Source organism: Lupinus angustifolius, chromosome LG02 (genome assembly GCF_001865875.1).
Source record: "Lupinus angustifolius cultivar Tanjil chromosome LG02, LupAngTanjil_v1.0, whole genome shotgun sequence".
NCBI lineage: Eukaryota > Viridiplantae > Streptophyta > Magnoliopsida > Fabales > Fabaceae > Lupinus > Lupinus angustifolius.
Window position 1 is genome coordinate 3324342 of NC_032010.1, and position 25080 is coordinate 3349421.

The following is a 25080-nucleotide window of genomic DNA, read 5'->3' on the forward strand; positions in this document are numbered from 1 at the left end:
AAATTATGATATTGAATTGTCCAAGTCCAAATTGGGTTGTTTCAAACAAAGAAATTATAAAATAAGGTGGTAAATTATTCAATACACAATTGAAGCTGATACAGTAAAAGCAAATAACTTAAAATAAATAAATTTGGAAAGATAATTAATTATATAAGAAGGGATGTAATGAAGATAGAAAATCTCACTGTAGCTTCTGCATGTCTATGTATCATTTATATTTACTTATAGAACAATGTTAAATTTTGTTTCAATATAAACTTAGAGCTAGCTAGATAGTATACAACCACTCTTGTGTGATAGTAAAATTTAGGGCCGAACCGTGAGAGTGTGCCATAAGATATGACCCATAATTAATGGGGTATCAAATATTTTTTCACTTATACAACTAATTTTATCTTTAATGATAAGTATGCTATTTTTTATTCTTTTAAAAATTGTTGTTTTCTCAATTATTATTACTCTATGCAGAATAACGTCTAATACTTTGTTAACTATAATGATGATTATTTTATATTATCATATAGTTGATATATAATTGAAATAAAGATTTGACATTAAAGAATGAACTGAAGACCCCAAGACCCCAGTAAGTAACAAAAATCGAGTTCGTAAGGAAAGTATGTCCTATTTTTTATGATTTGATATATCATATTATAAAAATACTAAATAATTAAATTATTTGATACACAACGAGTATTCATTTTTATGTTGTTAACTCAAATTATTTTAAGTTATCAATTTTGTTATAAACTTTAATATTCAAACTCCATATAATTAAATTAGAAGTCAAAATTATTTTCTCCCACCATACCTACAAATGTTAGAACCAACACTGGTAAAATCACAATCATGAACAATGTAATATGGATTTAATATGTATACACTAATAGTGTAAATGTTTTTTACACTGTCAATCAATCATCCACATTGATTTATTAACCACTATTGACTCTCAAACAAAAGTAATACAAATTAATGGTGGATGATGTGCTGACAGTGTAAAAAACTTTACACTGTCGGTACACAGATTTTAAACTCAAATTTATTAGTGAATGCTATTTAAATATAAATTTTGAATAATGTATTAACAATCAGTGTTAAGAAAATCGGGCCGAACGATCTGACCAGTTTGGCTGTTGATCGGACTTGAAAAATGTTTTAGTTTGTGGTCTTAATTGAATTAGGGTTGAATCACTTTGAACCAAATAAATTTTGGTCTGACCGTGTTAAACCCAGCTCAACCGCATTAACTCGAGAAGTAAATCAGGCGGTTCAATTAAAAATTAAAAAAATGGAAGACCACTCAAAAAATTTATTTTACTTTAGTCCAACAAAGATAAAGATATGTTACTTCAATATCACTATACATAATTATTGATTATATAAAACTTTACATTTAATATAATTATATATTTACAAATAAAAAATGTTAATTATATATAAAATCACACGGTGCGACTGGATAGTTTAACTGTTTAAATCGGTTAAACCTATTACATGATCTTTTTCAGTTTGACGTCCGACTCGGGTTTTACAATATTAATAACAATAAAAAAAACTTCTTACATTATTTCTAAATACGATTTTTTTTACGAATAAAGAAAGCAAGAGGATCTTGACATTTATTTAAACAATGATCACTCAATGCCAGAGTAAACATGTGAATCATCTCTCAATTAATATTCTAAGTTAAGAGTGATAGTTTACCCATAAAAATGTGATAATTAGATAAAAGTTTCTTCACTAATGAATTTAAAGTTGATTGATAGCACTATCATTGGTAATTTAGGTCATATTAATGAGCCTGCCTCCACTTTTGGACATGGGCATCAATGAATACTATAATAAAAAATTTGATGGGTTAAATCACTCTTATAATGTAGTGTAACGAACCAAAAATAATAAAGACACATTAATTTGTATATTATTTAGACTTGTCTACACAATATATCATGTTTTGTTTAACTAATTGCATTTATCACATTTTTTATTTGAAAGATTACACTTATTTCTTATATACAGGGGTGTCAGTGTAATGAAAGTACAAAACTAGTGGATGTTTGTGTAAGTTTAGAAAAGTGAGGGGTGGTTTGTATAATTTCACTAAAACTCATGGGGTGTCAGTGTAATTTACTCTTAGATAAAAGTTTCTTCACTAATGAATTTAAAGTTGATTGATAGCATTATCATTGGTAATTTAGGTCATATTAATGAGTCTACCTCCACTTTTGGACAGAATGACATGAAAAATGTGTTCATATATCCTAAAATGTTTGTTCAACATGCACTTTTCGCTCATGGGCCTTTCCAATAGGAGAGCAAGGCAGACCATGGGCATCAATGAATACTATAATAAAAAATTTGATGGGTTAAATATCTCAAGAGTAATTCATATTTCCACCATTCAATACAATGTAGCAATTTTCGAAAATATTATATATCACCCATTAACTGGATGTCCGATTTATGTAAAACAATGTGCTATGTTTTGTGTTTTGAATTCCACTATCAATCTGTCATACTATACATTCATGTAATCTCAAGTATGACAACATGATGAATATTGCAATATTTCAGAAATGAAATAAAAAATAAGAGACAATATATAATATACTGTAATGTTTCATGTACCAGATAATTTTTAGTTTTTGTTTTAATTTAGGGCGACCCGTAAGCCCAATTGCTCATATTTAGAGCAAGCATGGCATGATATTTCATACCCCATTTAAAAATGAGTATGTTTATATCCACTCTAACATTAAAATACAAGCTTAATTAAATAGGCCGTGTCATTTATCTCTACCCTAATAAGAACCGGTGATCAATTTTGACCAGAAGTTTTTCTCTCATCCTGATCATCGTTACATTTTGGTAACTCTACTTAAACCGAGAGAAAAATACTTATATGGATAGTGTAAAATATTTTTATATTATAACTATATTATTCAATATTCATTTTTATTTCTTCTCAACTTTTAAATATAAATATAAATAATATATAATTGTATAAAAATTATATTGTCAGTACATAGATATTATAATTATTAAACAATTACTATTACTATTAATATTATCACCTAATATTATGAAAATTTATACATAATGTTATATTGTTCATTTTCAGATTACATTTTTTTAAAGAAAATTAATGGTTAAATATGAATAGTGTGAAACCCTATGTCTATAAATTGTATTTTCAAACAAGAAACAATGGAAAATGATTTGACGAAAGTAACATGATTTTTGTTAGAACAAACAAAACAAGAAACGACAATAGAAGACAAATTCAAACCTATCCTCCTATGATTTATTCATTGCTTACCATAATTTAACAGTTTCCTATAATGTATAAATAAATAAAACGAAAAACAAATGTAAAACAAAAAAGCATATTTCTTTCCCTTATCTTTCTTTCCTTTATCCTTCACCGCCAAACACTATCTTTCAATTTGAAAGCGATGAAGGATTTCAATTCGGATCTATTTGACCCGGTAACCGTTATGGAAGACACCGATTATTCTCGCCACGCTTCTTCTTCTTCCGCTTCCGATTCTGATTTCGCTTTCGCTTTCAATGATAGTAACTTCTCCGATAGGATCCTTCGGATTGAGATCATCAATGACCCGATCCAGACCCGACCCGATTCTAATGCTTGCACCACCATCGCCGATTGGGCTAGCCACCGTAAGAGACGCCGTGATGATTCTATCAACAAGGATAACGGTATATATCTCTCCCTCTCATCCTTCATTCTCTCTCAACAAATAATAATTTTTTTCTTTTTAGAATTAGGTTGAAAATTAATTGAATCTTTTTTACGTGTTTATGTGCTTTATTTAGCTTATTATTTCATTTTCTAAGGTTTAAAGGAAATTTTGAGTTGTGTCTTAACGAAATGAAGAAAATATGCCAATTTTAAAGGAATTCCTTTACTTATCATCATCAATATCATAAAGGGGAATTTGTAGAAGATAAATGCAATTTTTGTTTGAAGAGGTTTGTCATTTTTTGTAACTAGACCAGGTCAATGTAATTTTTGCAATTTCCCACTAAAGTAAATACTCCGGTATTTTTTCAGAAGATGCCATTCAAAATTGTTTTTCATTAATGAAGACATCATTCATCTTCTCTTTCAATTTTATTTTCTCACAATTAATGTAGAAATATTATTGTAACAAAAGTAATTAATGTATTTTTTAAAAAGGATCCTATAAAAACTAACTGTAAAAAGGTCTTATAAAAACCATAGACTGTATTATTTTTACTCACCCCAAGCCCCTATCCTAACATTATCCAGGTAGGTATGAGAAAAGGCTGTTCTTGTAACCTGTAATGCAAGTCAACCAAACATAAATGATCCTATAAAGACCAATCATTAATAAATATTTGAAAACTCATCCTAGGCATGTCACCGAGTAAAAAATAGGTGCACTGCAGCAACACTTAGAGGTTAAGACATCTCTTCACTTTGGTACTGAAAGCAAATGGAAAACAATTAGAATTGGGTATAACGGCCGCAGTTTATGGGTATCTATTCACGGGTTTTGAGATATACATCACTTGAGTGGATTGAAAGTAGTAGGTGGGCTTTTTCATTGTTTTGCTGTGGGTTGATAAAAATGGCTTTGTATTGGGATAGAAGTAACATAAATTGTTATTTGTTGCATGTGATTTTGGTTTGTATTGCTACGACAGGAGTCAAAGCAACAACAAAATTGTGTTACTTGGTGCATATTGGAAAATGTTAAGTGCGTCTTTTTTCCTAATATATGCTCTCTTGCTTGCAGTTGTGGCAGATCTCACTTTGTTGCCCGACGAGCAAATTTTGAATGATAATCAAACTGATATTGATGATTGTGTCCCTTGCGAGAATCAAGATGAAGAGGCAGATGCAATGGTTGAAGAACCCCCTTCAGGTATTTGAATATATAGAGCATTGAGACAACAGTTTGGTGATGTGTCGCATTTTAGGCACATAAGTGCTTGTATAACACAGAACAACACATCCAATATAAAAATATTTCTTCCCTGCTCCTACAAAGCTATAGTAATATAAATTATGAATCTTCTCCTTAAACTTTTCAATTATGTATAATGTATGCCATTTCGGTGTCCTATATTTTTTAGAATCTGTTGTGTATCTCCTAGTCCCTATGTCGTGTCCTCGTTATGTCGATGTCTTGATTTATAGGATCTGCTTAATGTTTGACTTTTGTGTTTGGTTATGATAGATATAGGCGATGAAGCTGCAAATAGAACTGAATCAAACTGTAGTATGGATTGCTCTTCAGTTGTGAGAGTCCGAACACTACATATCAGTTCTCCTATCTTGGCTGCTAAAAGTCCTTTCTTCTACAAGGTAGATGTCTCTTCTTTGTTGGTCAGATTTGAAAAGGACTGCTAAAATGTGTTTACTTAGTTTTGTTTATTTTGCAGCTTTTCTCAAATGGGATGAAGGAATCAGAACAGAGGCATGTCACCCTGAGAATTAATGCCTCTGGTATAAACATATGTTGAATGCTTTTTAGGTTTTATGTTACTTGCTTAATCATATTTGTAGTCATTTTAGTTTTTCCTCAACAGTGTCCTTACAAATTCCCTTCTTTTGCATGTTACAGAGGAAGCTGCTCTCATGGAGCTTTTGAATTTTATGTACAGTAATACCTTGGGTACTACATCACCGCCTGCATTGTTGGATGTGTTGATGGCTGCTGACAAATTTGAAGTTGCTTCTTGTATGAGATATTGTAGTCGATTATTGCGGAATATGCCTATGACACCTGAGTCTGCATTGCTTTACCTTGAGCTTCCTTCTAGTGTCTTAATGGCGGATGCAGTTCAACCATTGACTGATGCAGCAAAGCAGTATCTTGCCACTCGATACAAAGATATAACCAAGTAGGTTTTTCGCTCTTTATTTTACATCTGTTGCATACCTGCATGATCTAAACTTTACATGTTATGAACTACTTTCCACTTTATATTTTACAAAAAGGGTGACATGGTGCTATGGAGCTCACACTTTACACAGGGTCCAGTTTTTCTTTTATGCTAACATTAATTGAGACTTATACTTCCTCTTCCTCCTTCCTTGGGAGCCGGAAAATCGGAAGTTTGAACTCAGTTGTATCTGCTGTGAACTCCATTGTTTTTTGTTTGAAAACTTTTCCTTTCCTTTGCTCGTGTTGGGGGGCATGTGTTGATAGAAATGACTCATACATACCTGTGTGTATGCATCCTATCTCTCTGGATGACTGCTACCTGTCCTTAATCAAAACTCGTGTTATAATCTTCTTAAACAGGGCCAGAATAGAAGTGTTTTATTGTGTAATATATGCAGCTTTAAAGAGTAGAATATTGAAATGGTGTTGCAGGAAGGGGTTGATTTCCTATTCTTTTGGAGAAAACACATTCTTTTTTTCTCTTAATCTCAAATGTAGTTTTGCCGTTTGATGCTAGTATGTTTCACATATGATCAGGTTCCAGGAAGAGGTTATGGCCTTGCCTCTTGCTGGAGTAGAAGCAATATTATCAAGTGATGATCTGCAGGTTGCATCAGAGGATGCTGTATATGATTTTGTGTTGAAGTGGGCTCGGACCCAATACCCAAAAATGGAAGAAAGGAGAGAAGTCATGGGTGCACGGCTTGCCCATCTAATTCGCTTCCCTTACATGACCTGCCGAAAGCTTAAGAAGGTCCTAACCTGTAACGACTTTGAGCACGAAGGTGCATCCAAGCTCGTACTTGAGGCTCTCTTTTTCAAAGCTGAGGCTCCACACCGCCAACGGATACTAGCTGCCGAGTCTTCTTCCTTGAACCGTATTTTTGTAGAGCGGTCATACAAGTATCGCCCGGTTAAGGTGGTGGAATTTGAGCTTCCACGGCAACAGTGTGTGGTTTACTTGGATCTGAAGCGTGAGGAGTGTACCAATTTGTTCCCATCTGGCCGGGTTTACTCTCAAGCATTCCATTTAGGTGGACAAGGGTTTTTCCTATCTGCACATTGCAACATGGATCAACAGAGTTCTTTCCATTGCTTTGGTCTGTTTCTAGGAATGCAGGAAAAGGGCTCCGTTAGCTTTGCTGTTGACTATGAGTTCGCTGCGAGGTCCAGGCCGACCGACGAATTTGTTAGCAAGTACAAAGGGAACTACACTTTCACTGGAGGAAAAGCAGTCGGGTATAGAAACTTGTTTGCAATTCCATGGACTTCGTTCATGGCCGAGGATAGCCTTTACTTCATAAATGGTGTACTCCACCTTCGAGCTGAGCTCACCATAAGACACTGACCGGGATCACTATCTGTTAACTTTTTTACTCTAGGTTGTAGCTTTCACCATTTTTTGTGTGCTGTTTCTGATTTTGTGACAACCTGCTGTAAAATCTAAACGTAATATCAAAGCAAATGTGCACTTGGGTGGCTAGTCATAAGATCAAATGTTATCTTATGACTTGTCCTCAATTATGCACTAGTGCTCAGTTATGTAAGGAAAGGTTTAAGAGTTGGGAAATGCTTGATGTACATCACTTAATGTTGTAGAACACCATTCAAGGTTAATTATTATGATCAAATAGTAAAGACTGTATTAATATGAGGTTATGGTGATGTATGTGTGGAATGTGAGTTATACATCTTCTAAAGCTAAATTCAAAATTCCATTCCTTTTCTCAACAAATAGAATATGATAGGAGTTCTGTTGGTTTGATACTGTGAAATGTGAATTATATTACTCATATGATTCTACTCATGTCATGAATTGTTGGTAGATGTAGTTTTTAGCATTTACCATCAATCATAGTAACCTTTTCCTGAGAGACAATATTTCTTATTTAATAAGTATTCTATATTAATGAAAAAAACATACTCAACATATTGAATAAATTTTGGTGAAATGGAACTAAGACTTCCTTTCTAGTACTTTAAGCCCACATCATTAAGTGTTGTGATATGTTTAAGTCCATACATTCCTAGTTGTTGCTACATTTTCATTTGTGTAGTTATTTGTAGTTGGGCCCCAACATCATGATATGTTTGATAATATATGAGTGTTTGTTATTCACCATGTTTGAAATTTTTAGAAATTTGTAGTCTAAAATTAACTGTAAGTTTCAAAAAGTAGTTTGATAAAGACTCCAAAATAATTTTTTACATCTCGATTCATCAGACATTTACAGAATTCTGTTGGTTGAAATTGAGTTCAAGTTCCAACAAATAGTTTGAGAAAAAAATAAATAATTGGATCATTTAAAAAAATATCTCAATGTGATTTTCAAATACTACTATTTGTATAATTTTGTAAAATAATTTTTTATCCTATTATGACCTACTTTGTTTACTATTATTACCAACATATTATTATTCTTCACCACTTTGATATAAAATTATGAGATGCATATTCAAATTATAATTGTTCTGTTTTAATTTTTCAGTATGAAATTTAATTTTTGGGAATGAAATAATATTAATTTAAAAAAATGTAATTGGTGTTAATTTTTCCATTAAAAAGTATATTATACATAGTAAACATCAAATCTAAATTTTGAGACTTCAAAATAATAGTTTTCATGATTATTTAGCATGTTTGACATTATCAAAATTCCACTTGTTGAAATTTACTTTAAGTTCCAAAAAAAATAGTTTCAAAATTAATAAATAATTATGCCATTTTTTAAAAAATCTCGATTTTATTTTTAAATACTATTATTAACTCTAATATACTGTAAGATACTTTGTTTACTATTATCAATAACATTATTTTTTACCACTTTAATATAATATTATAGAGGTTGAGATTCAAATTATCTTTAGTTTATTATCATTTTCTTTTTTCTAATTTAAATTTTGGGAATCAAAATTATAATAATTTTAAATAAAAAATATATTTGATATCATCCTTCTTGAAAATGATATTATCTTTAGGAAATGTAGAAATATATTTTGGAACCCAAAATGAAAGTTTTTGATGTTTACTCAGCATATTGGCCAGTTTTAAATTTTTGTCAGTCGAAATAGATTTTAAGTTCTAAAAAATAGTTTTAGAAAGAATAAATTTTTTTATCATTTAAAAAATATTAAATTGATTTTTAAATACTACTATTTCTAAAATATTGTCAAATAATTATTAATTCTACTCTATAATAACTCATTTTGTTTATATTACTAATAATATGCCACTATTCTTTACAATTTTAATATAAAATTATAGAGGTGATGCATCAAATTATCTTTGACTTATTTTCCTTTTTTATTAGGAAAACTAATTTTTGATAATTAAAATAGTAATAATTTTAAATAAAAAAATATAATTGTTGTCAATTTTCTGCATTAAAAACGGTAATGTAATTAGGAAGCGTCCAATGTAAATTTTTAGACTCCAAAAAATTTGTTTTTCAGTTTTACTCAACATGTTTGACATTTTTAAAATTCAATTAATTAAATATAATTTTAAGTTCCAACAAATATTTTGATAAAAAATAATTAATTTCATCATTTTTATTACAAAAAATCTTCAATTAATTTTCAAATACTACTATTTATATAATAATGTCAAATAATTATTCATTTTACTCTATTCTAACATACTTTATTTACTATTACTAATAATATATTATTATTCTTGTCTACTTCGAAAAAGTATTTACGTATGGAAAAAACAATCTTCTATAGACAGATTGTGAAAGAAAGATAATTTGAACAAAACTAATATGATTTTTTTAAGCATCTTAGCTTTACAAGTTTTACTTTTGTCCCTTTTTTCCAATTATAACATTGTTGAAGATAACAAAAGGGTCATAAAGAAAGGTAATTTACTATAAACATTGTTACAACTTCCTCTCATTCTGCTACCATATGGATACACCAAAGCAATTTGCATTTTCACTAGCTAAGACCAAGTTAAGAGTGTAAATAACTCTCATCCTCCTTTTTCATTTCCTTCCATGCTTCCAATATTTCATATGCTGAGGGTTTTCCGGGTATTCCCTCATCATCGTCGTCATCTTCTTCGGAGCTTCCATCATCCCACAGATCCTCATCTAAACTATCATAAGACATGTCAGGCACTGGATTATCAGCACATTCTTGCTTATCATCATGTAAACTTACTCTATCTTCGATATCACAGTTTCGAGGCCTGCTAACCATGAAATCATTATGATTTTCTATATCAACTTGATCATGATTAATGGTAAGTATATCTGGTTCAGCATGTTTACTACTAAAAGGAATTTCATTTCCAGGTTTAGCACTTTCCATCATAATTCTCCCGGAAATATTTGGCATATTTCCATTTTTACCATCATCAACGCCTTCATTCTGATCATTGACTGTATTTTCACTTCGAGGAAGGATTATACTATAAATGTTTCTCGATGTACCTAATCCGCAAAGAACATGCAATGATCTTGATAAATTCGAGACCGTTGGTTCTGATACAACATCACAATTTGCAAGAGCATCTAACAACCTCTTTAGATTTTCATGACTTATTCTGTCTTCATTTTCCTTAAACAAGTATGTCCACTGCTTTTCGGCCACTTGGAATGGTGCATAAGCCATTGTGTTCACTAAGATGACAGCTCGCTCGTAATTATGTTGAGCTATAGCTTGAATCATCAATTCAAAAAAGAAGAGATGGTGAGGAATTTCTCCGGCTTCCAGAATCATGTCAAATGCATGCTCCAGTAAATGACACTGCATTGAAATCAAAATATGCCAAAAGATTCAATGTTTAGAAAACATTTAACACTAAATGGAACTAGTGTAATAAGAAAAGAAAAATGCACCTGAAGATCTCAACTAACAATTGTTATTGACGTTGGTTCTAACGGAAAAAAGCGAAAGCAGTAACTAACAACAAAGACGCTTATAAAGATCGCAGGGACAATCTATTAAATTTGCATTTGTGCTGAATTGTGATATGAACTTTGTTCATATACTTGCACAAAATAACTTATAAAAATTGTGCCAACGTCAGTTAATGATTTTTTTCCCACCATGGAAAGAATCAATAGATTAAGCTCATGCACTTCTATGAAGAAATAGTTAGGATGTAACATAAATCGTATAGGAAATGATAGTATGATCAGAAATATAAAATAAATGGAGAGGAAATATAAGTAAAAAAGTAGATTTTCAACCTTGCCCGCTCTTGATGCTTTAACAAGCAATGACAAATGTTTATCCTGATCCAACTGACAATCCGAAAGAGTCATCTCTTTGTACACATGCTCAAAGTATTCCCACTGGTGTGCACTAGCAGATGCTTCTAACATTTCGCTATATGTATACACATCCGGAATAACTGAGCTACCACTGCCATCTTCCGGGGTGACAAAAAGATCTGATTTAGCTAGCTTAACATCCTCAAATAACTCTTTAGCTTTGGAAAACATATCACTCCGGCCATAAACTTTGAGCATGATATTTATAGTCCCTATGTTAGGAGCACAGTGGTCTTTCATGTATTCAAATATATGTATACAATCATCAATATGTCCGCCATCAAGGGAAGACATAATCATGCCGGTGAAGGTATACTCCAAAGGCCTAGCATGACGAAGTCTTTTAATCTTTTCAACCTGCCGCAATATTTCACGGAAAATGAATTATATAATGGTCTGTAAGTAGTTATGCATTCATGTAACCACACCAGTGACAAAAAGGAAAAATTACCATCTTAACAGCTTCTTGCCACCTTCCATAATTGCAGAGGCAACAAGCTAGCTCATAATATACACTGGCTGTTCCCATAACTCCTCTTTTTTCCATGTTGTTGATAGCTTCCACGGCTTCATCAACTTTACCTTGCCTCCAGAATGTTCTCACCAACACTAAGGAAATGATACAAGTTATATATCATGCTATCAGCAGCCGATCATCGGTAACAAATGACAAGTCAAAAAAATACCTTTATAAGTAAGGGCTTTTGGAACTTCCCCACTTCTCCTCATCTTTTCGAAAAATTCATGGACAAGGTCATATTTCCCGGATTCCAGCATTACCTTATAGCAAGCACCACCTTTAAGACTTGAATACAAACATGCTTTAAGGATATTAACATCTCAAGGTAACAACCTTTTTTTCACAGTATTATCAACCATTTTTCCGATTCGGCCATAAAGGTTTTCAAATAGAATGTTACTTTAAAAAATCTTGCTAATCTGTGAATAAATGAAACTCCGAGCTATCATACAAACATGGCTTCCGGATTCTCTACCTAATGCAACTACAGAGGGCAGATAACATTAATCACATAATGACAAAAAAGTTTATCTTATAAATCATAGAAATAGATGTTTCAAGAATAGCTTTCCTACAAAAAAACTTGATATACAATGTATACACTCAAAAAACTTCCAGCTTAATCCCACTGTTTTTTAAATTAAAAAAACACGAAACTGAGTTAAGCATACCGAGCTAAGTCATCAATGACATAACAGCCAAAGATGATAGCAAAATAACTACCAAATTAGAATAGGAGTTTCCAATTTCATTCCGCTTCTGAAGAAAAATAAAGCAAGTTATGTTGCATGTGTGACGTATCTCCCTGCTCGAAGATTACAGTATATGCACTTGATAAATTACTTGGTTACAGGTACCATAATCCTTTGCTTTTACCTCCATTGCAAGTCCATAAGTTGCTCCATTAGGTTTCAGACCACTTTTCTTTAGTTGCTTAAAAATCCATGACACACCTTTCCACTGCTTTGATGGAACACAAGCATTAAGTACCTAATAACAATTGTAGAAATTCAACAGTTTAATCAATCCGTAAACCGGCATTCGTTATAAAGATATATGATATACATCTAGCCGCTTTCTTACAGCGTTATATATAACCACATCAGGTTCGATAACTGGATCCCAGTCCTTGTGATGCATAAATTTAACTGTTTTGGGTTTTTGCCTCATCAATTCTACAATATTCATCAAATCTTTCATATGACCAGCTTGACCAAGTGTAACAGCAATGCTGTGATATGCAGCGTTATCAGGATATACATGAACGTTTCCCTGAATAAGTTGAAAGTAAAATCAATTCAACATCACAAATCAATAACAATTAAAGAAGAATGCCCATGTGGAGACACAAACTAATCACTTGATTCTTACACGCATCAAATTGAAAACTTGAAGGGCTTCCTTTGGCCTCCTTGACTTCCCAAGAACGGAAAGAAGTTTCGTGTAAACAAACCTACAAAATCGTTATTAATGTCTTGATAAGAGAGAATTGCGAATGCACAACGCTAAATGTATAGTAAACACACAACTAAAGTATGAAACAATCACACATATTATTTGGTACTTCAATACAGAAGGCTAACGATATGCTCAATTAGTACCTTGTCCAGATCATTGATAACAAAGCCAATCAATCAAGACACTCGGCTCTCAAGCACCATGTGAGATTTAGGTTGAAACATGAAATATAACACAGTAGAAGGATGTTGTACCAGCAAGTTGTTTAAAAGCCGTTCTAATCATAAACACTATACATTAACATAAACTGTATCTTTCTGTAAATATTTTTGTTCAATTGATTGTTTTCTACACAAGAAAACATACATAACACAGTCACATACATTAAAGTGATGCTATGCTAAAACAGAATGTCAAAAGCAAAAAATCACCTGCTTTGATACTTCCTATGATCCTTATAATTGTACACCCATTGTACCACAGAAATAGCTTGTTTCCAACAACCTTTAGCACCAAGCAATTCCAAAATCCTCAACAATTGACGCTCAGTAAATGGTAATCCTGACAGCTTCATTATCCTCGAAAACCTCCAATCCGTGGTCGTAATCTCCCTATCACTTAGCCTACATTATGAAAGAAAATTTTGCAACTTCACAAAGATCAAAACTTTATTCCCCCGTAATAATAAAAACAGAGTGAATACCCAAATTCATTCAAGGTGAAGAAAAAAAACTAGCACATATAATCATTGAGAAACGAAAAATCATGTAAACCTCAATTTAGTGCAAAAAAATCTCAACTATCATTCAAACTAGTCCTCTTTAGAACAAATTATAAAGACACCTGACACATTAAACTCTATAGATAACACTTTTGACTATCATTTAAGATTTCATAAGAACCAAATTGAAAATTCTCAATAATCAACTAAAACGGAGGCACATTTTTCCTACTGCAAAATTGAGTATTTACTACAAAAATTTGGCCAAATGGAAAATTGAACACGAACCTATCAACAAGGAACTTTATAACCTCACCCTCACTGCGTTTGCTTCTCTTATTTTCCCCACCCCATGTTTCAGGTTCACCATTGAACCAAACCTGGTCCGTTTCAATGCCATCATCAAAAACCCATTTCAACTCATCCATTTTTCGTGCCTCAAACATTTCCCTCAGCTCCTTTAAGCTCTCCCTTTTCAGCTTCTCACCTCCATACTCTTCCTTCACCCTGACATGCTCTAAAAATTCAACCTTTCTAAGCCCCTCCCATGGTTTTCCCTTCATTAACAAAGATTGAGTTTTGGAATTGGATTTGGATTGTAATGCTTTTGTGAACTCTTTGTATTCATGTTTCAGTGTTTGGTAGTGTTGTTGTTCTTCTTCTGAGAGTAGTGGAGGTTTAGGGTTTGTGTAAACAATTGTGGGTGTTGGAAAGGTACCTTTTTTGATGAGGTTGTGTTTTATGTTGTTGGTGTCTGGTTGGAAGTGGAGTGAAGAGTGTGATTGTAGAGCTTCCATGGTGAGATTCAGTAACAGGATTAGATTGTAGTGTCTACTGTCTCATGTACATCCCTAAAAAATTTAAAATCTCGAAATTATCCTTAGAAATATATGCATGTTAGATTAGTGAATTTTATCATTTTTATAATGCTTAATCAATATTATTTTGATTCACATTCATCATTATGAGTACTAATTTTGATTTATATTTTGTGGTGATCAAATTAGTACTATACAAAATTTTTAATGATGATTACTCTTTCTTTTCTTATTTTTCTTACATATTGATCATCAATATATATATATATATATTTAAACTAATTATAATGTTTAAGATGTAATAAATACTTTTGTTTATGATGTAAAAAATGTATGTATGTAAGACTGTTTTATACATATTTAATTATTATTAACTTTTAAATGTAAATATATAAGTAAAATAAATGTAAACTTTAAATGATTGATAATATATTAATTGTCTATAAGTTTTCACAACCACGAATAGATAAGCACTAGATTCTTGTTTATATTACTTTACAAACAAAATGCAGGTTCAAACAAAGCTGGTAGTGTACCATTTAGTTAAAAATTAAGACATTTTCATTTTTTAAATTAAAATAAGTTGATATGGCACTCTCATAATTTGCCAATATAACCAGTTTTCACTGGTTCGCACTGATGAGTTATAATTGTTGCATAGAGACATTATTGGGTCTAGTTTGCTAGTCAAGTGGATCCTTCCTCTATTTTTAACATTGGTCCTTCCATCTCTATTTTATTTGTTCGATTTATTTTTTAAGTTGTTCTTAAACTGATATTTTGAAGAAAAAACCCAGATAATATTATATTTTAACTAACCAAAATAAAGAATAAACATCGACTTTTATACTATTTGGACTTGTTTTCATAATATATCGTATTTTGTTTGATTTAATTACACCCATCATCATTTTTTATTTAAGAAATTACACTTATCTATCTTAAATGAGTAGTTAGTGTAATGTATATATAATTAGGAGGGTTTGTGTAGGTTTTAAAAATGTCTGGGTAGTTTGTGTAATTTCACTAAAACTCAGAGGATGTCAGTGTAATTTAATCTATAAGTTTTGATAGACAAACTATTTCCAGACTATTTGCTCATAAATAAAAGTCAAAACTGTTATCAAGTTGTGCACATGAAAAACAAATCAAAAGTTTATCATGAATCATGTGAATAGCCATATTAGGCCATATGCTAAAAGTTAAAACACCACATAAACGTTGGATCAATTGTAGCTTAACCAATAGTAGTGGAGGGTTCATTTTTGTCAAGCTTTTGTGCTTCGTGCCACATAGATTGAAACAGTTGCTCAAAATTAAAGTCTCATGAAAGGAACATTGGCCTTTATAACACAGTTTTGGTAAGGAAAAAACCATCTTATCTTATTCTACTAATACTATGTCACCATCTTATCTTATTCTACTAATACTACGTCACCATCTTCTGCTCCACCACTATAATTATTGCGTTTAGTGCACTCTATAAACAAATCAGAAGGGCAAAATAGTAGAACACTTTGGTTCTATAAGAAGGAACAATACCAAAGAGAGTAGGATAGAATAGGAAAAAGTAACTTGCACACAACAATAGATGAATAATTTTTTTCTGAATAGAGTGTGTACTGAGGGTCCAAGTAATTAGTGAACTAAAACTTCACCAATTAAAATGCTTTCTTAACTTAGCAGAAAGCCATACAAATATGTCCTGGCAATTATTTTGGACAACACTTATTGCCATTGAAAATAAATGTAAGAAGACTAAAAGCTACAGTAGTTTCAAAAGAAAACACAAATAGGGAACAAGGGAATAAATTTATAGACACTAGCTAAAGTGCTTCCTAACTCATCCTTGGAGAGATGAAAAACCATAAAATAATAGTCCTAAATTACCATCTCTGCATATCCCCTTTGCCTACAAAAAAACCATAAAAGGCTCATGTGAATCTTCAGTCTGATATTCTGATCTCCACTCCTAATATGTCCTTCACCACCTCGTATGTTACAAAAGCAATTGCTATTGATGGGACCACCTGCAAGAAAATCACGAAAATTATAAAATGTTTTAATTTAAGGAATATTAAAGGCTATTAGAAAAAATAATTCAAAACAGTTTTTTTTATAAAAGAAAGTTTATTTCCATATCACAATGGCTACAATAATTGGGAATTGAGATAGCTTTGAAACATTACAAAGAGGAAGAAAAGCAAAGTGCACTTATTTTTGCGGTTCTGGACTGTTGCTAACAAAAATTTTAGAGTTAGAAGCTTGTTAAGTTTAAAGCTTTAATCAGAGGTAACACAGTTGTGAGAATCAGACACGGGAATCATCCAAGTATACAAAGTGTGCACAGAACAGAAACTGTGATCATGTAAACATAGTCCACCAACTTTTGCTAGAACAAATCATTATTCATGAAGCATGAGTATTAGAAAGCTGACCTTTACAGAATTGGGCACCAGACCCTTGAATAATGCACCAAATCCCTCATACCGGACAGTTTTCCTAAATGCATCAACCATGCCAGTGTATTCAAGTGGGGCCTTGGCTCTTCCATCACCAGCTACAACAGAAGAAGCATGGTTCCAACCCACCATCTGCATTCTTCGACGAATGACATCAAAAGGGTAAGCAACAGTTTGTCCAACGGTTCCAGCTGCGGCACCACATGCCAGGCGAGTTACCACACTCAACTCAGAATCTTGAACTAGACCAAAAGGATTTGATGTTACTAACCAATCTTTCAAAGACTCATACACAGCAAAGTTGAGACCCGCATAAGGAATCTGAAAAAAGGCGAGAGAAAATAGAGAGTAAGAGAATATCATTCAAAGGTTACAAGAGAACTTTTGGGAATCAATTATAATTACGAAGCGTGCAGAGAATACTGCAAAAGAGTAACTTTGTTCTTTCATATCTATAAACTTGACCCCACCAATATTAAGTTTGACATAACTGATAGTTTTGACCACAATTTTTGTCCCTAACTCTATACCTAGATTCTAGGATAACCAGGTAAAACCTTATTACCAGACCTTGTCAGTAAGGATTGGTAATAAATCATCCCTAAGAAGGATGACCAAAATGTTAGTCACTCATAGGTTCTCCCCCAACTGCAGCCTGCAGGTTCAACGTTGTTACCATCCAATGCAATATGAAATTCCTCACAAGGCCAATAATAGTAAAAGCACTGATAGTAAATATTTGGATTTGTAATAACTTTGTTTATTTTTTATGACCATTACCATTCAACTTCCTGACAAGTATAGAAATACAAGAAACATTACTCACAACTCCAATGACTGAAGGAACCCAGCCCTTATATAAAGCACGTGGGCCTTCTTCCTTAAGTATAGTTGACAGAGCATGGAACATTCCTCGGTAATGGAAAGGGGACTTCTCTGTCTGCAGATACAGGGAAAAGTAAACTTATTGTTAAATATTAAGAGTTTGAGGCATCAAAGAACAAGGATACCCTAAATATCAATTACCTCTCTAATCAATTTTGCAATTAGAAGAACCGCTATTTTTCATGCATTTGCAGCTAACATTCGGACACAAGGAAAGTAAACTTTTGACAAAGGAAAAATGAAAGGAAAAAATGGTACCTGTACAGTTATCCTGCCTCGAACCATGTCCATTGGATACGTTGCAGACATGGCGATTATTCCAGCACATGATCCGGCTCCAAGACGTAAAACAGGAGTCAACTGAGCATCCTCTACAATACGTACAAGAAAAAATACTTAGACAACCAGAGGTGTTTTATTATGGACTGCATTTTTTATAAAAAAGTTGTTTTGCTTCAACTGTGTTCTGTGAATAATATATATGAATTTCAAAAAAGCAGCAATGACCAACCAAAAACATCATTCCCCCTAACCCCAAACTGAGAAATTATCCAACAAGGAAAAAACAATAAATATGGACATACCATTTCCAGTTCTTTGCCGATACAGCTGTAGTATAGCTCTGCCAAAAATAGAAAGAAACAGTAAGAAGAAACTAGAGGAGAGTTAAAAAATATGTGGGATGGATTGTTAATTTTTTTTACCATCTTTGACCCTGGAGTGGCCCTACTTAAGTAAATCATGCCATAAAAGAAAAATGTTCAAAGAGGACTGCAGAATCCAATTTTCAACCATTACAAGTTTATTGGCATAATGGAACACCATAATGATGGGACAACAAAAGAAAATGCTAAATGATAAAGCAATCAATGCATCACTGTATACCTAAAGGAAAACTTACTTAGAAGCTTGCTCATAACTGAAGAACTTCACTGCAGAATTAGGGATAATTCGAGCACAATTAGTGCCATTCCCTTTGAACAGCCCACGAAAACCTTCGGTTCCCCATATATATTTTAGGCCTTGAATTGTTCCATTGTATTTTATGTTGTGGGAATTTTGGACCTGAATATGGCAAGGCCGAAAGACACATCAGATATATGATACATCCAAGCGCATGTACACAGATCCAAAAAAGAGCAGCTTGCTGAATACACTTTATTTTTTAAAATACCAGCATGCACGAGATAGATAGTGGAAGCAAACAATTAAAAGTGTGCTCTGTTCACTTTCCGGTGGAAGCAAACAAAAGTCCAGATGACTACTAAGACAAAAAAAACACTTCTTCTTAGAAGGAAACAGAGACATGCAGTAACTAAATTAACCTGCAGCAAAATTTTCATCCGTTCAAGTGGGGCAACCGCTGTCCGTGATCTGCATAAATACAAAATGTTTAAAACCAGTCAAGACTCAACATAATGCAAAACATATCTTGGGAATATTAGAAATAAATAGTTTCCATTTAAACTGGACTAGGTTCACGTAATTGTATGAAATATAGAATCTTTGCAAATTATTAAACCAATTTTATGAATTTTAAAGGAATATAGACACAAGTGACTATCTTCAATCATCCCACAACTAGAAATAGAGATTTCAATACAAAAAATCAGTGTTATCTATATGTGAATTCTAATAATTTATAGACTTGTAGTTATAGATTATAGACAATAAAATTCGACAAGTTCTAGAATCCAGACAAGTGATCTCTTCTAATCCAAGTTACAAGATTCAACGGAAACTAGTTTTACAACTTCCCATATGAACACCAGTGTTTATATTTATTACACGTATAAAAAATATAAAATTCAAAGAAAATAAAAATAAATGAAAAAAGGACTCATGTTGAGGGGAGTATGGCACATCAGTTGTTGTCATGTAACAAGGTGGTCTCATATTCAACAACAACCGAACCTTTCCCCGGTGGATCGAATAACACCATAATGTTTGTAACGAAAAATTCCACATGGACTTATGATTGTGGTAAACACAAATTAACCCCATTTGCGAATTAAAAACCATGGATCTGACAGTTCCATATAAAAATTACATCAAATCAATCACTATTTACAGTTCATTTCAAAAAAGAAATTAAAAATAAAAAGGAAAAGAGAAATGGAACTAACATTCCTCCAGCGACACCACCAGCAAGTAGAGATTTGGAGATAGTGAGAAGAGCATAACTAGGAGCCTTAACACCTTCTCTCGCAAGCTTTGCTTCCTCTGCCAGATTCACGATCTTCGTCTCTGAAGCCATAGAGAGAGAAAGAGAGAGAGAGAATCGGCGATTAGTTGTAATATATAATTAACAGAAACAAACGAACATTTAGGTTTGGCTGCGAGTGAGAGAAACGACACTGCTATAACTACAACCACACTCTATACATATACACTGTTGACACGTGTATTCCAATTTCATCACAACGCCAAACCCTAAATGTTACCCATATATATAAACACCACTATTCAAAACATGACCAAGAACACATTAGTCTAGTGTTATCTATTGAATTTTTAAGATAATTCAATTCTGGTAAGCCACACTTGTTAGAAGAGGTAGTTACGAAACCCAAAATGAATTAGTTTCTTAACAAAAAAAAAAAAAAAAAGTAAGTTAGAGATACATTCCTAATACCAAAAAACATCAACAAAAGGAAAAAATTGACACTCCCAACTTATTTACCCCTAAAAAATTTCAGTGTATCAATTTGATCAATAGAAAATAAGCAAATTACTTTGACACTCATTCATTTTTAATAAAATTATACAAATCACTTCTCTATTTTTACAATTAGGAAAATCTCCCTAATTATTTGCACAAGGGGAGGTGATCTACCTTAAAAAAACACATAATCATTTCTATTTATTCTAGGAAAATTCAATACTTTGAATTAGTGGTAGGTTTGAATTATTATATTTTCCTAAAATTGATGATTAAGATGTAGAATATATTTTTTAACTTAATCTTCCAGTTCACCTTCCATTAAAGTAAATTAAATATGATATTTTGTTAAAACAATCACAAATGATGACATCTTCTGTCCTATAATATTGTGTCACTTTATATGTCATGAGTTGCAATTGGTTATAAAAATAATTAATAATTAAACTTTTAACTTCAATATATTTTTTCAACCAATCGCAACTCATGACACAAAGGAGTGACACTCAATGTGAGACAGAAGATTGTGATTTCCAATTTTAAATAGCACAAAAGTCAATATCTCTTCATAATTTTTGGTTCGTTATAATATAGTATAAGACTAATTAAAAATCTCCTTAAAATTATTGATGCAATTAAATTAAATTAAACAAATTAAACGTAATCCTTATAATCAATTAAGTTAAATACTCTAAAGGAATTATCACAACTTATTGAATAATTTGATGTGAAGTATATGCTATATCCTCCACCACCCATACAAAATTTTGATTTAGACAAGATTATATATTTATAAAGTAAGAAATTTTTATATTGTTATTGTATTACCTATTAGTTATATTTTATTATTGTTAACTTTTAAATATTAGACAAATACAATAAATGATATACCATCTTTATATATAAATTTTCATTCTTAGATATTATACTCAAATTAAATAAGATTCACTATTTTCTTTTGTCGACTCTTTGAAGAGGTTAAATCATCATCATCCTAGCAATAAATTAAATCCATAAATGAAAGTGATTTATCGGCAAAAACATAGGTAGAGGACAAAAAGGAAATCATTTTCCTAATTAAAGCACTAACAAATATAAGACTTGGATATAAAGGAGAACAAAAAGTCGTTTTCAAATAAGTTTTTTTCTTTGATTTTCGTTTTGCAAGCTGGAATTGTTTGTGTTGCAATTTGTTAACAAATATATGCACAAGTTTATGGTATTGAGTTAATCATAAATTAGACAAAATTACTAAATGTATTAGTATTTAGACTCTTATTACTTATTAGACAAAATTATTACATTAATCGCTAAGCTATTTTTTCTGATTAAAATTAGGTATTGTAAAAAATGTTTTAAATAATTTTTATAAGTATTCAACGTCTAATAAATAAATGCTTTTATCTTTATTTGTTTATACTGAGAAAATATTGCCCATACAAATATTTATCTTATCTCAAAATAATTGAAAATACCAATATATATAAATATAAATTTACTTTATATATTGTATTTTATATACCTTAAAGTTTAATATAAGAATGCTTTCACAGGTAATATTAATAACTTAAGAAAGGTTGCTTTATTAATTTATTTTATCATATAGAAATTTAAAATATTTTATATTACCAACGATTAGAAGAGAAATGATATAAAAAGATGCACACTTTTCATGTCATCAATAAGCGTTTGTAGTCCAACGGTTAGGATAATTGCCTTCCAAGCAATAGACCCGGGTTCGACTCCCGGCAAACGCATTTTTCCAATTTTTTAAATAAAACTTTCTCTTTATATAACTAGTAAACGACAAGTCAATGAAATATGTATGCCGTTTTAAGTGCATTTTTAGATATCAATTATCTCTGTTATGATATTAAATACTGAGCATACAATGTCTATTTGTCCCTTAATTCCTGGTCATATATTTCCTCATAGGGTTTGCCCTTCTCCTCTATAATTTGTACAAATAATATTTTAAATTTGGAGTAAACATGACTAAATAATTGATATTTATATATATTTAAGAGTTGTTATGTTGGATTGATCATTTAAGACCTTTGTTTTCTACTTAAAATTGAAGAAAAAATGGATCACTTCTTACAAAGTCGTTGATAATGATACAAACTTATTTCATAGCCTACATTAAAAGTGGAAAGCGCTCTAATGATATCCTTATAAACAAAAAAGATTGCAGATACTTTGATAATGATTGTGTGACATTGCTTCTTTAGTCCGTACCAAATAATCATTTAAATATAATTCAAAATGGACCTTGTTATATTGTTGATCAGAGATTTCTCTATAAAATATGACTTAGAGTTTAAATAGGGGGAGAAGTTCTCGATCCACAATAGATAGATGATGATTTTTTGAATCGCATAGTTTGAGTTGTTCGATCTGATGATTGGTGAAATATCAATCATAGGATCTTGAATATCATTATTCTCACACATAATATAAAACAATGATATAAAGTCATACCTGAATCCCTGAATCCATATTCTCTGATCTACTCATTTGATACACCTTTTGAGAGAGTTTTGGTTTGATAGTCTTCCTCAACCAAATCCTTAATTCCTTTTGGGGACATTCATTTTCTCTTAAATGAGGAGAGGTGAAAACTATTTGTGATTTGGTGTATTGGGGACCATAACCTTCCTTATGCATTAACTTATAGAGTCTCATTATTCCTTATAGGTTAACCTGGTAGATATCCACTCATTAAGCTCACTTATAATGTAACCCCAAAATAAATAGCTGATATCATTGTATCAAATATATGATGCCTACCTTAATTAGAAATTATAAATTTCTAACAATCTCCCACTTGGGCTTCATATCTTCCTGATACAATTATATCACAGGTTCTTTAGGCGCGCATCCGTATGCTATTTACATTTAGACTTCTCCTTAATACAATCTTGTCCATCTCATATATCAACTATGGAACCACTGCGACTTTCATCACATGCAAGCGTGACTCGACCACAATGATCAACATATTAATATACTCAATGACATAGATCAAATATGATCTCAAACATGTAAACATGGAAATTTCATGCAATGTAATCTCAAACATGTCTATTCCCAACCGGTCTTTCTTTATTCTTTAGTGAGATCAATCCAAAGTCTTTTGTGTTGCAATGTACAATTTCAAAATAGAACAATAAACCATCAACTTTATCATGCATAAAAATTGTATATAACATCCAAAGTAAATCATAAAACATATAGACTCCCACTGAACTAAGGTATCATAAGGAGCAATACTCATATGAGCAATATGCTCATGAAAGATTTTAGGTACCAAACTCTTAGTCAATGAACTAGCTAGCATAAAATTTGTCCCTATATGTTCTATGGAAATTTGTCCATTTTGAACACTTTCTTTAACAACCAAAATCTTGATGTCAATAAAATTTGACTTTGTAGAACTCCTATTATTATTGCAGTAAAGAACCACAGACTTACTATCACAATAAATTCTTGGTGGTCTTTTAATACCATCGACCATAGTAAGCCAGTGACAAAATTTCCACAACCATATGCCATAGTCTGATGTTTCAAAACAAGCCATGAACTCCACAACCATGGTTGAAGGAGCTATAAGCGTTTGTTTCGCAGACTTCCAAGAGATAGCACATCCATTCAATACAAACACATATCCAGAGGTGGAGTGTCTACTATCTACTCATCTAGCAAAATCGGAGTTAGATTACCCAATGATCTCTATATTCTCAGACCTATGATAAGTGAGTATGTACTCCTTTGTTCTCTTCAAGTAATGCATAACACATTTGATTGCCTTCCAATGATGCATTCCAAAATTGCTCAAATAATCTTCCCAAAACTCCCATGACAAACGTTATGTCGGGATGTGTGCAAACTTGAGCATATATTAGACTTTCTACTGCAGATGCATAAGGAATCATTTGCATCTTGTATCTTTCAAGGTCATTTTTTGGGGCAGTGTTCGAGATTAAACTTATCTCCCTTAGCTATAGAAGTATCCCCTGGCTTACTATATTTCATGCCAAATCTATCTAGGACTTTATCTGCATAGTTTTCTTGTGACAACCTTATGATACCTTGAGAGCAATCTCTTAGTATCTGAATACCTAATACAAAAGAAGCTTCCCCAAGATCTTTCATTTCGAAATTCTTCGTTAGAAATCTCTTGGTCTCATGCAATAGTCTCATATCACTGCTAGCAAGCACTATATCGTCGACATATAATACCAGGAATATAAATTTATTCCCTCTGAACCTATGGTACACACAATCATCAACTTTATTTGCCTCAAAATCATACGAGGTAATAACT

The 25080-nt window shown here is 31.8% G+C and overlaps 3 protein-coding genes and 1 non-coding gene across 5 annotated transcripts; 2 read left to right on the top strand and 2 right to left on the bottom strand.

Moving 5' to 3' along the window:
• LOC109333107 (BTB/POZ domain-containing protein POB1-like) lies at positions 3366-7606 on the top strand. 2 transcript variants are annotated; one of them, XM_019568397.1, is made up of 7 exons: positions 3366-3726; positions 4791-4919; positions 5235-5362; positions 5440-5503; positions 5622-5901; positions 6483-7319; positions 7351-7606. In XM_019568397.1, exons 1-6 carry the CDS (start codon positions 3462-3464, stop codon positions 7291-7293), a joined length of 1677 nt encoding a protein of 558 aa, XP_019423942.1. In that variant the 5' UTR covers positions 3366-3461; the 3' UTR covers positions 7294-7319; positions 7351-7606. The 2 variants fall into 2 exon arrangements, with proteins under 2 accessions (XP_019423942.1, XP_019423933.1); XM_019568388.1 differs by having other exon boundaries at positions 6483-7606.
• On the bottom strand, positions 9781-14785 carry LOC109333121 (pentatricopeptide repeat-containing protein At5g67570, chloroplastic-like). The gene is made up of 9 exons (XM_019568410.1): positions 14215-14785; positions 13637-13828; positions 13119-13200; positions 12831-13019; positions 12624-12737; positions 11914-12007; positions 11679-11836; positions 11144-11584; positions 9781-10697 (listed from the first exon to the last, which is right to left on the bottom strand). The coding sequence occupies exons 1-9, from the start codon at positions 14721-14723 to the stop codon at positions 9900-9902; spliced, it is 2577 nt and encodes an 858-aa protein (XP_019423955.1). The 5' UTR covers positions 14724-14785; the 3' UTR covers positions 9781-9899.
• Positions 16315-20444, bottom strand: LOC109333128 (mitochondrial adenine nucleotide transporter ADNT1-like). Its single transcript, XM_019568420.1, has 8 exons — positions 20218-20444; positions 19417-19465; positions 18993-19156; positions 18676-18713; positions 18350-18462; positions 18033-18146; positions 17183-17527; positions 16315-16774 (listed from the first exon to the last, which is right to left on the bottom strand). The coding sequence occupies exons 1-8, from the start codon at positions 20346-20348 to the stop codon at positions 16691-16693; spliced, it is 1038 nt and encodes a 345-aa protein (XP_019423965.1). The 5' UTR covers positions 20349-20444; the 3' UTR covers positions 16315-16690.
• Positions 22439-22510, top strand: TRNAG-UCC. Its single transcript has one exon. It is a non-coding gene; the product is annotated as a tRNA-Gly (tRNA).

Excerpts from the sequence above, each read along its gene's own strand:
- LOC109333107 (XM_019568388.1), top strand. The coding sequence starts at position 3,462 with ATGAAGGATTTCAATTCGGATCTATTTGACCCGGTAACCGTTATGGAA. Across the intron at positions 5,363-5,439 it reads AAAGTCCTTTCTTCTACAAG|CTTTTCTCAAATGGGATGAA; the intron begins GTAGATGTCTCT and ends TTTATTTTGCAG. Across the intron at positions 5,902-6,482 it reads CGATACAAAGATATAACCAA|GTTCCAGGAAGAGGTTATGG; the intron begins GTAGGTTTTTCG and ends ACATATGATCAG.
- LOC109333121 (XM_019568410.1), bottom strand. The coding sequence starts at position 14,723 with ATGGAAGCTCTACAATCACACTCTTCACTCCACTTCCAACCAGACACC. Across the intron at positions 13,020-13,118 it reads AAGTTTTCAATTTGATGCGT|GGAAACGTTCATGTATATCC; the intron begins GTAAGAATCAAG and ends CAACTTATTCAG. Across the intron at positions 10,698-11,143 it reads AAGCATCAAGAGCGGGCAAG|TGTCATTTACTGGAGCATGC; the intron begins GTTGAAAATCTA and ends ATTTCAATGCAG.
- LOC109333128 (XM_019568420.1), bottom strand. The coding sequence starts at position 20,348 with ATGGCTTCAGAGACGAAGATCGTGAATCTGGCAGAGGAAGCAAAGCTT. Across the intron at positions 18,714-18,992 it reads AGTTATGAGCAAGCTTCTAA|AGCTATACTACAGCTGTATC; the intron begins GTAAGTTTTCCT and ends TATTTTTGGCAG. Across the intron at positions 16,775-17,182 it reads TGGTGCCCAATTCTGTAAAG|GTGGTCCCATCAATAGCAAT; the intron begins GTCAGCTTTCTA and ends ATTTTCTTGCAG.